The sequence below is a fragment of the Biomphalaria glabrata genome, chromosome 5 (assembly GCF_947242115.1).
Source record: "Biomphalaria glabrata chromosome 5, xgBioGlab47.1, whole genome shotgun sequence".
Lineage (NCBI taxonomy): Eukaryota > Metazoa > Mollusca > Gastropoda > Planorbidae > Biomphalaria > Biomphalaria glabrata.
Genome location: NC_074715.1, coordinates 43,652,820 through 43,664,468, shown reverse-complemented (window position 1 = coordinate 43,664,468; position 11,649 = coordinate 43,652,820). Strand labels below are relative to the sequence as shown.

General features: G+C 36.2%; 1 protein-coding gene across 1 annotated transcript; it reads right to left on the bottom strand.

Moving 5' to 3' along the window:
- Positions 1-1,622: 1,622 nt before the first annotated feature.
- On the bottom strand, positions 1,623-10,350 carry LOC106074777 (tubulin alpha-1A chain). Its single transcript, XM_056031309.1, has 7 exons — positions 10,197-10,350; positions 8,524-8,746; positions 7,249-7,550; positions 6,068-6,379; positions 3,290-3,505; positions 2,630-2,793; positions 1,623-2,129 (listed from the first exon to the last, which is right to left on the bottom strand). Exons 1-7 carry the CDS (start codon positions 10,197-10,199, stop codon positions 1,994-1,996), a joined length of 1,356 nt encoding a protein of 451 aa, XP_055887284.1. The 5' UTR covers positions 10,200-10,350; the 3' UTR covers positions 1,623-1,993.
- Between the last annotated feature and the right edge of the window lie 1,299 nt (positions 10,351-11,649).

The window sequence follows — 11,649 nt, the reverse complement described above, 5'->3', positions numbered from 1 at the left end:
TAGTGATTATTAACATTATAGAAATGAAAGCAATGAATTGTTTGTTTCCTATTACCCAGACATTTTGTATAGTGATTATTAACATTATAGAAATGAAAGCAATGAATTGTTTGTTTCCTATTACCCAGACATTTTGTATAGTGATTATCAACATTATAGAAATGAAAGCAATGAATTGTTTGTTTCCTATTACCCAGACATTCTGTATTTGACACTGTGCTTGCCTCATTTAATGTTGATTAGTTGCATAAATATTTTAAGGTTAATAATTATTATTTAAAAAAATATAAGTGTACGCTAAATGAATATATGGAGATGATGTGGTTAAGGGGTAAAGCACTTGGAACCATAAGTCCCGTGTTCGAATCCTGATGAAGACTCTAGGTGGACCACTTCTAGGCCGATTTTGAGTTTATGCTGTCGAGCACAAACTGTTACGCAGCACAAACTGTCTTTGTAACCTTGTCTTTTATTTGTTAATGTTAAGTGTTTATAGTCAGCCTAATATCATAGGTAGTAGGTGGGAAAGTCAGAAATGTAATTGGGTGACTGTTTTAAATTGTATCCTACAGAGATTGTTCTCTCTGGCTGCTACAAATCTTGTTCACGTGATTGGACTCTCCCACTTCCATTCTTGGACCCAGTTGAAACCTGACACAATTAGTCATTGTTGATAGCACTACATGATCAATAGAAAATCTGACCAGTTATTGGATAACTTAGTCTTAATTAATTACATTTTATAAAACCATAAAAGTAATTGGACCTTAGTTCACTGAGAATGCTATGATTATGAAGGTTACAGAAAACAAAAACAATTAGACTAATGTTTTCAATTGCATAAATTTATTATTGTTAATCTCGAATAGTCTACATCTAGTAGATCTATTAAAAATGTATTCCTTGAATAATTAAAAATAACTAATGCAATTGGACTCGTGATATATGCTTTTTTTTTTTAAATAAGTTATATATTTTACTTGTGTTTAGTTTCATTATATAAGTTTTGTTTTCTCTGAATGAAACTTTTCATATGTTAGAAGTAAAAGTCTATTTTCGGACAACTTTTGGCCTGAAACTGGTTCTCCTAGCTAGGGTTTAAATGTCTTCAGGTTTGTCCATATATATCAGTTGGAATTCTGTTGGAACCATTTTCTTTGGAACTAATTCTTTGGACAAAGTATTCCTAATTATTTTGTTATCATACTTGTTAAGTAATATTTTCTTCAATGTTGTACATCCAATAATACGATGCATTGGATTCATTGAAGAGTAATGGATAAATAATCTTTCATTTTAAAGTAGTGGAGAAAATAAAAGAGAATAGTGTATTAAAAAGTTGTTTTCCGTAGAAGTAAATTTTGTCAATAAAAAAAAAGATAATACCGATAAAATAAACATAATGTAAACTCTTTACTCTTTTTAAACAACGGTGATAAATATAAAAATTATTTGTAATTAATTTCAATATTTACACTAAACTTAATTTCGGCGTAAAGAACAAAGGGGAAACAACTACTTCCCTTTGAACTATAACAAAATATGCACAATAGCCTCCCTTGTAATAGAGAATGTATTTATAAACATAACAAGTACATAGTAATTAAAAACAAACAATGTCGTCAGTATTGATTCTTCTTTATTTTTTCTCACATTTAATTACACGTTTTTCGTTGTTAGTGTTTTTTTTTAAATATACAGAAATCTGGCAAGCTTTTTAACCTCCTTTTTCATTTAGTTAATAACTGATCCTTAATTACACAGTTTGATTAATATGTAGGCGTAATGATGTTTGGTGATAAGGTGTTGAACGTTGGGTGGTTAGGTGGAGGTGATCAGTTGATGGGTATTCAAATGTTAGATGTTTAGATGTTGGATGATCGTGAGTTAGGTGTTGGGTGGTTAAATGTTGGGTAATCAGGTGTTGGGTGTTTAGATGTATGCTGTTCAGATGTTGGAATGTTCATGTGTTAAGTATTCAATTTAGTAGTTTTTAGTACTCCTCTCCTTCCTCCTCCCCTTCACCCTGCACAGAGTCCACACCAACCTCCTCGTAGTCTTTCTCCAGGGCAGCCAAGTCCTCACGAGCCTCCGAGAACTCACCTTCCTCCATACCTTCACCCACATACCTACAGAGAGAGACACACACAGTCATTAGCATGTACACTGGCACATAGTCTGATGCACAAAAATTTCTTTTTTTTCTTGTACACAGGTAAAAAAATACATCCCTCGGCCAGACAAAATGTAGTGCATGATGCAATATCTATTATCTAAAACTAAATGTGGGAGTTAGTTAATGCTATAACAACGTAACACTAGCGCATTATTAAATGGAATCATATTCAAAGATTTAATACCACTATAATATCACATTTGTTTTAAGAGATTTGGAAAATGCAGTAATAAGGTCAGGACTGTATACAAGTGCTACAATGGGCCTATACAATAACAATATCGATTAAATACTCTGCAATATCGATATAGCCATAGATAGGTATTGTAAAATCCTATCAATAATATGTTCTTACACAAGGGTCAGGTCAAATGTTTCACACGTTTTGCTTCTTTAAGAGAAACATGAGACATTTACTTGGCCGAGATAATAAGACTACGTTAAAGAACTTACCAGTGAACGAAAGCACGTTTAGCATACATCAAGTCAAACTTATGGTCAAGTCTTGCCCAGGCCTCGGCTATGGCTGTGGTGTTGCTCAACATGCAGACTGCACGCTGGACTTTGGCCAGGTCACCTCCTGGTACAACAGTTGGGGGTTGGTAGTTGATACCCACCTGGTGGAAGACAGAAGGAAATGTTTCAAACGTAGTCTTATGCAGGCCTGTCACAGTGTGGAGACAACAGTAAGATTGTCATCGTAAAGTCTTGATTTTATTGTTATTGTATTCACTATTGTATTGTTTTACTGAATATATTAAAGTATATATATATTTTTTCGAATAATTGATACAGTTATCAAGGACAAGACTGGACACAGCGGCGCCGTGGAACGTCCATGCCTTCAGAACTGAAGGGTTTTGAGTTTGAATATTTCCAGGGTAACCCTGAATTCAACATATTTGTAACTGACATTGTTAAAAAAATATACATAAGGTAAAGTAAAAGAGACAGGTCATTGTGCTGGCTTCACGACCACATCGTTAAACCATGGTCAAAGAAACAAGTGGATCACAGTCCTCTAGATCTCAAAGGAGAAACTTAACTTTGAAATGTTTGAAATTTTTCCTGTTATGTTTAAAGTTCATTATGAAACATGAGACTTTCTCTTACCTTGAAGCCAGTTGGACACCAGTCAACAAACTGGATGGTTCTCTTGGTCTTGATGGTGGCAATGGCAGCATTGACATCTTTGGGGACAACATCACCTCTGTACAACATACAGCAGGCCATGTACTTGCCATGACGTGGGTCACACTTGACCATCTGATTGGCTGGCTCAAAGCAGGCGTTGGTGATCTCAGCCACTGACAGCTGTTCATGATAAGCCTAGGTGCAAAAAGATGAGTACCAGTAGAGAGAATGCATTTTGTGAAGATTTTAAAGGATTCGTTTTAAAAACTTAGATTGTTGACAGCATGGGCGTAGCCAGGATTTTTTTCGGGAGGTTTTTTTTTTTTGGGGGGGGGGGGGGATTTTATATATTTGTGTGTGTATATATAATTAATCTTCATTACATTCTGACCCTTCATTCTTTCGGAAGATGTTTATTGATCCCGAGAATAGTGTTAGTGGAAAAATTGTAGACTACCCCAAGCTGCGAGCTCCCCCAGCTCGAGGCGAAGCCCCACCGCCAAGCCCTATTTCCGGAGGGATTTCATTTCGGGGGAGGGGTTGAACCCCAACCCCCCTCCTGGCTACGCCCATGGTTGGCAGAAGCGTAGGATCGGCTATACTATAGCCATATTTTAAAAGCAGCAGGGCGATGAGACATAGTCAAAGGGAGGCAACCTTTAGTATAATTCAAATAGTGGGATGAAAACATTTATTTTGTTTTATGTAAAGATTAAAATATACAATTTTTTTTACAGCATACTGGCAGCTTATAAGGAGTTAGTGAAGAAGATTGTCTAATAGGCATGCTTTAAGCTGAATGAAATGAAAATAAAGTTTATAATAATATTTGACACCTAGCAACTCTGGTCTATTAGTCACAATTAGTGCACTACTATATGCGAGTAAATACAATTGTAGTAATTATAGAGAAACTCTATAAGCAGCTTCAAATATCAAAGTACATCTTTTCTTAACAATCTCGACTAAATGTCTTCTGTTAATTTCGTTTGAAACGTTTCTTTCGGAAGTTTCTTTCTGTGAATCAGACCACCAGAGAGTTTGTTAAATCAAGTATTGGAAGTCGCAGGTGATAAGTGAACTACAGTGAGGCCCACTTGTCCAGACACTCGACTTACAGGTGTAGCTAGTTGTGTTTGACATGCGTGATACTCTCCCCTGAATTAATTCTTTCTATTTATGGGCTGTAGACATAGACCTCTAATTAAATGAACAACTGTACTTCTATCTGTGAATTTTATGTTGCATGGGCTCAACGGAATAAAAAAAACAACGTGTCAGTAAAAAAAAAAAGGGGGAGAGTAGGTGGAGTGGACTTTGTCATTTGTCTCTCTATCAAGAGTTAGCACTTAGAAACGTTGAAATAAGATTTTTTTAAATTAATTTTTTGTCATCAGAAGAGATTATAATTTGAAGTCCAGTAATTTTAGCCTTTCGTTATCATCATCATCAGCAAAACACTCTGGAACTCTATAAAAGCACTAAGATTGCGCGCAATGTGGATTTACTTCTATGAGAGAGAGAGAGAGAGAGAGAGAGAGAGAGAGAGAGAGAGAGAGAGAGAGAGAGAGTTGGATAGTTTTAACAGACTATTGTTGTTGTCTATCCCTTGAGTATACCAAGTCATGATGATATTAAGAAGAAATATTTATCTATACTAATCATCTTCATTATTACTTTTCAAATATCTACAAGAAAGCGGCTTACAATCGGGCATAGATGAAAGTAGTTGGCAGCAGATAGCCTCTGAAAGAGACAGTTGGAGAGCTCTCACAAAGGCTGCAGGACACATTTGAGACCCAAAGGAAAGCCCTTATTGAAGACAGGCGCAGAATACGTAAAGAAAACTTGAATAGACCGCCAGCGGACAGCGGCTTTATCTGCACTAGATGCGAAAAAATATGTAGGTCGCAACTGGGTTAGCGTAGTCATGTGAAACACTGCACTTATCCTTAATCTTCGCAATCGAAGAGTGCCATTCTAATTGCTATTTCAAGTCAACTAGCATGCCTATTATAATTTTGTAAGAACTCAATTCTATATTGATCTGAGGAACAGCAATAATGGGAATAAGAATCTTCAAGAGTGATAAAATTTTAAGGTTGATCAGTCGTTTTCTTTGAGTCGAAGAAAGGGAAAGAAAGAATAAATGTGAAGAGAAAAGAAAGTTGAAAAGAAAAGAAAGAAAGGACAAAGATAATTAAATAAACAAAGATGTTGGTGTTGTTGGTTTTTCATATAAGAAAATGAATGAAAGAAAAAGAATTAAAAATGAAGGAATTATAAAAAGAATGAAAGTGCGAATTAAATTTTAAACGCGCATAAAAAGCATCAAATTATAACAGGCTCATTTTGGCTCACTGTACTCATCCTCAACCTTCAGAATCGAAGACATTGCTATTCTAATTGATATTTCAAGTCAACGAGCTTGCCTATTATAATTTGGTAAGAAGTTATTTCTATTTTTGTATGAGAAATATCAATAATGGAGATAAGAATCTTCAATATAGAAAAAGTTTTGAGGTTGATCAGCCGTTTTCCTTTAGTCGAAGAAAGAAAAAAGAAAGTATAGAAGAAAGAAGAAAGAAAGGACAAAAAAAATAAATAAGCAAGATGTTTGTTTTTATACAAGAAAATGAATGAAAGGAGAAAAAAGAAAAATGAAGGAATAATAAAAAGAATGAAATTACGAATTTGATCATAAACGCGCAGAAAAACTATCAAATTATTTAGGCTCAATTTAAAGTCTGGACTGACCTTCTCAGCTGAGATGACAGGTGCGTAGGTGGCCAGTGGGAAGTGGATACGTGGATAAGGCACCAAGTTGGTCTGGAACTCTGTGAGGTCTACGTTGAGGGCGCCATCAAACCTGAGGGAAGCAGTGATGGAGGAGACAATCTGGCCTATGAGGCGGTTCAAGTTGGTGTAGGTGGGGCGCTCAATGTCAAGGTTACGGCGGCAGATGTCGTAGATGGCCTCGTTGTCCACCATGAAGGCGCAGTCTGAGTGTTCCAATGTAGTGTGAGTGGTCAAGATGGAGTTGTAGGGCTCGACAACAGCTGTTGAAACCTACAGGACACAAAAGATTTGGGTTTTGCACCATATTTTGGTTTGAATTGAGTTTACTACAAGATACAGACTTAGTTTTGACAACAACAAAAAAAAAAGAAGGCTCTGGTTTTTACACCATTCTTTGGTCTTATTGTGTTTACTACAAGATACAAAGTTTTAATTTTGAAAAGTTTCTCTCAGCTGATCTGTACCTTCAGGTAGTATTAACAAAATTAGAACTATATTGTAGATCAGTAGATCTAGACTCTGAATGTTTGGTTAAATTTCTTTGAAGTTATTTTGTAACATATTGGAAAAGTTGATTAATGTCTTTAATGAAATCGGGCAAATTAAGGATGAAATTTTGTAATTATTTATATAATTAATTAAGTTTGGTTGTCACTGCTCTCAACTCCGCCATCTGCCGGTCCCAAGCCCAGGTGAGAAAGGAGGGTTTGGCGTGGGGCTAGAGACCCCACCCTGTAAAACCTCCATTGCTATAGAAACGGTAAACTTGAAACAAATTTATACATGCGGAGAGGCCGGCCAACCCCCGATGACGGTGTTGGACCAAACCCAACACGATGTCCAATGCCCGATACATGGCAAACCCTTCATGCAAAGAAACCGGCCCTAATTGGTGCATGGAATATACAGTAGACACCAGGTGGGAAGAGGCTTCGGACATTGTCAGTGACACATTTTAAATATTATCTAAGGGCTGGCCTTCCTGCGTACCATTAACACCAACAAGTGCGGTATAACAAAAGCATAGGGACTAAGGTTTCTGTTTGCAGTTGTAATTCATTGTACATTTATGTATATTACGCAAACTATAACCGCATATTATATGTAGTTTGAGTTACCCGCCTTTGAAGGTCACCCACCTGAGGAGCAGGATAGATTGCGAATTCCAATTTAGACTTCTTGCCATAGTCAACAGACAACCTCTCCATCAACAAGGAGGTGAACCCAGACCCGGTGCCGCCTCCAAAAGAGTGGAAGATGAGAAACCCCTGGAGTCCAGTACACTGGTCAGCTAGCTTCCTGATGCGGTCAAGAACGAGGTCGACGATTTCTTTACCGATGGTGTAGTGACCTCTAGCGTAGTTGTTGGCGGCATCCTCCTTGCCTGTGATCAGCTGCTCGGGATGGAAGAGCTGGCGATAGGTACCAGTTCGAACCTCATCTGTCACATTTTAATGAAACCGTATTAACTTTATCTCTAAATACAAAATAAATGCTAATATAGTGTAATACTCATAGTGCAGTGTTAAAATATTCTGTTTCAGGGATAATACGTCAGGAATAAAAAGGTTGAAAGTTATGTAGAAAATAGATCAGATCAAAGTGTTTTTCCCCAAACACTCTGTTCCCAAATTAATCCAAGTCACATCAGGTACATGTCTGACGTTTTGGTCTTATAAGTGGATGTTAGCTTATGGCGTCTTAAAAAGACGTTTATCGTATCAGAAATAATAATAAGACTTGTCTTCGAGCCCGAAGATTAGTGAGGAATGCAGTATTTCCCGTTTCTGTGCAGCCCCAGCTGTGACCTACATATTTTGCCACATCCAGGGCAAGTATTTCCATTGTCCCCAGGTGGTCGATTTAAGATTTTCTTTCCGCCGTCAGCGTCTGATATCAGAAATACTGACTGTTTTAATAATAAATAGTATTGACATTATTGCTGTTGATTTCTGCAAAAGCTATAGAGTCTAAACTTTTCTAAAAAAAAACTCACATCATTAATTTCGTTTCCTTAACAATTTTTCAAAATTCTGTAAGTTCTTCAATTACGGAACTCAGATTTCTGTCTTTTAAAATTTAAAGTTGCTCTAATTCTCTTTGAAAAAGTGAGAGGTAGAAAGAACTTGAAACATTACACTAGTTTACATCAACCCAAATTACTCGAAGTTCGGTTAAATAAAAATCGTGTCCATTTAACTTATTCAGAATTGGTATTTATATCAATTTTATTCTGCAGACAACATACAAGAATGGACTGCCTGCCATTGAAAGAGGTTCTATCCAAAGCAAAAAACACAGAGGAATGAAGAAAGACGGTCGAAAAAATCTTATGTGGCGCCCCAACTGTCCAACAGATTAAGGGTTAAGGAAGGAAAACAAAAGACATTTAGAAATATTAAAGCGACACCTACCGATGACTGTTGGCTCGAGATCCACAAAGACGGCGCGGGGAACGTGTTTTCCGGCCCCTGTCTCGCTGAAGAAGGTATTGAAGGAGTCGTCTCCACCTCCGATGGTTTTGTCTGACGGCATCTGACCATCCGGCTGAATGCCGTGCTCAAGACAGTAAAGCTCCCAGCAGGCATTGCCTATCTGGACTCCAGCTTGACCAACGTGGATAGAGATACACTCACGCTGAAAAAAATAAACCGTCCCAAGTGAAGTTTCAAACACAGCATTGTCAACCTATTATGAGATTGAACACGGACTATTTTCATTGTAACAGTAAGATTTTCCTTGTATTGTACACTGTTCATGTGATTTGTTTTTTTATTAATGTTTAAATAGTGAGACCTTGTGTTTCAATGCCATTCAGAAATCTCCATTTCCTTTTTTAATGAATGGTTAAGTAGAAACCGCGGATATGCCTATATATTCATAAACTCTACCTGTGTATGAGTATAAGCTATTAAAGAGACAATTCTAATTTCGATTTCTGTGGATCAATATATTTTTAATTCAATTGTTCTTTTCAACTTGATGTAGCGATGGTATATTTCTATTAAAAGTTGAAATGTGAGAAGGACTGCCGTTAGTTTATTTTATCTACCATGTTGTGGGCTGATGCTATGTATATCTGCTTGCTACTAAAGCCTTTAAAAGGACGCATAGGAATGTGTAACAGTCGTGCTTCTATGCATAAAATGTCTGTATAATGTGTCTCTAGTTCTGAAGAATACGATGGGAACCCCAGTGTGTGTGTGTGTGTGCCCTTTCCTTGTAGTGCCCGTGTTACTAGAGTCATTCATCCGTCAGTAGACCTTTTTTTATCACATTATAACACCGATTCTACTTTTATACAGAGTGAGGCTTGTGGTTAAACTTATACACAGAGTTGACCTAGGTACTGCATAATTACATATTAGTGCTGAAGTCTCTTGGGTGTGACAAGGGAAACTAGTGTATGTAATGTAATGTGTCATCCAAACATTTGAATTGTTAATAACAAAATGGAGGAAGAACACCCATCCCCAACCCCACCAGGCTTAAATGTGTGAGGGGAGAAAACTCAAAAGCTGGTTCAACCGAAAACTACATAGTTATTGGACTTTGCTTAATGAAAGATGCAAATGTAGCAAGTTATTTTTTATTGCTAACAATGTAAAATGATATACATGGATAATTAATGAAGGCACACACGGTAGTATATGTTACGACAACTTACATTCTGTTTCTTAGATATAAAGGAAGCTCTTCTAAACAAGAATATTCTTAATCACATATCAAATTATTCACATCAATAAGAATTACTATGGTGAACTTTATTATTTTTAATTAGGAATGCTTGTAAGATAATCGTTTGTTTTTTAAGTTATCATTCATCAATTAGCCTGAGCTGATCTTGGGAGGGTTTGGGGTGGCCCCTTGATTGTGTAAACAGTACTTGCTCTCGCTGTAAGCATTTTTTAAAATGGATCCAAATATGTCAGGTGGGGTTAGTGTGAGTGGGTGTAGAAGTAAATAGAATGTTTTCTTTTTCAAAATTAATTCACACACACACGACGTTTACCACAGTCTGTGCTATAGTAAAATATGAATTAGTTTTAAAGTTGGCAACAAAAATAAAAGGGTCTAAGACACTTACCATGATTGTTTATGAAGAGTAAAAAAACAACAACACAAAACGAAGTTTTAACAAAATAACTGTCCTAGCTCACTGAGACTCTTAAGGTGTCGACGTGAGATTTGGAGTGAAACGACTAACTGGCCCGTCAGCCTTGTTATAGCACGCCGTCACACTCCGCTGCCATGACAACGGTAAACACAAACTTGGCCAAGATAGAGTTGACAGATGAACTTTCATTCTCCCTCCCTCTTTCTTTCTTCCTCTTTTATCTTCCCCCCCCCCTCTCTTTTTCTATCATTTCATGTGCTCTAGTGGGGCTGTACCATTAACTGTTCAATAGACTTTGTGATCCACTTCAAGAGTTTGACTACGACTTTGTTAAGAGCCTATTCAATTTTCCTACCGAAGGCTACTTTAAAACGGCACATTCTTCTAGCCTGCGTTATTTTTATGAGATTTGTATGTATCTTGTAGCTCTGAATCACGTGGTATTATTTCGATTCTTTGATTGGTTAGAACTTATATTGTCTAATGTGAATTCTTCGTTTTTAAGAGCTCTTTTAACAAGACATGCTACTCCATCAACTAAAACAGAAAGTTAGGGGTTGGTAGCAATCTTTGTATTAGTATATAAATATAAATGTATAAATATAAACCAATAAATAACACATGCTGTTAAAAATAATGTTAATGGATTTAATTTACATTGAAGCATGTAATAAAATTAACATTTTTCATATTCTGTTTTTTTATAAATTGTTTGTGTGTAAATATTACTAAATATATATATATATATAAGAACGACCCAATCTTAGACAACTGTTAACATTCCTTTTAACTTGATGCCGGATAGAATTACCCAAATTAGAAATATTCTATAGCTTAATTTAATTCAACTACTGGTTGTAATAATAATAATTTATTGTGTAGAGCGCTGTTAGCAAACATGATGTAGGCTCAAGACGCTACGATAACATACGAAACATAAACACAAGAGTTAAAACAACAAACTCATCTAAAAAAAAGTCTTAAACAGTTGGGTCTTATTGTTCTTCTTGAATGTAGTGAAGCATGTTATCTGAGTGAGTTACAACATTCTGCCCTTGCACTAAAAAAAGCCCGTAGACCGTAGCTTTTGAAGAAGAAACGTGGCACTACTAGAAGCATTGAGTCCATTGAGCGTAAGGTCTCTCTTGGGGACATGTGGAGTGATCAGTTCCGTGTGCCATTAGGGTACGTACACAGGAAGTAATCAGATTTTAAAACGACAAATAGTCCAAGCTATTTACTAGTAATTTAAACTTGAATTGTTTACTTCTATTTTTTTTTATATTTAATGATATTTAGGATGCATTCAGGTAAGAATTGATTCCGTAACTTTTGCTTTCATAAAGGGACAATAATAATTCTCTTGAATAGAAACTCAGACTTATGTTGCCATTAGCCAAATTATTTTTCTTGCATAAACGCA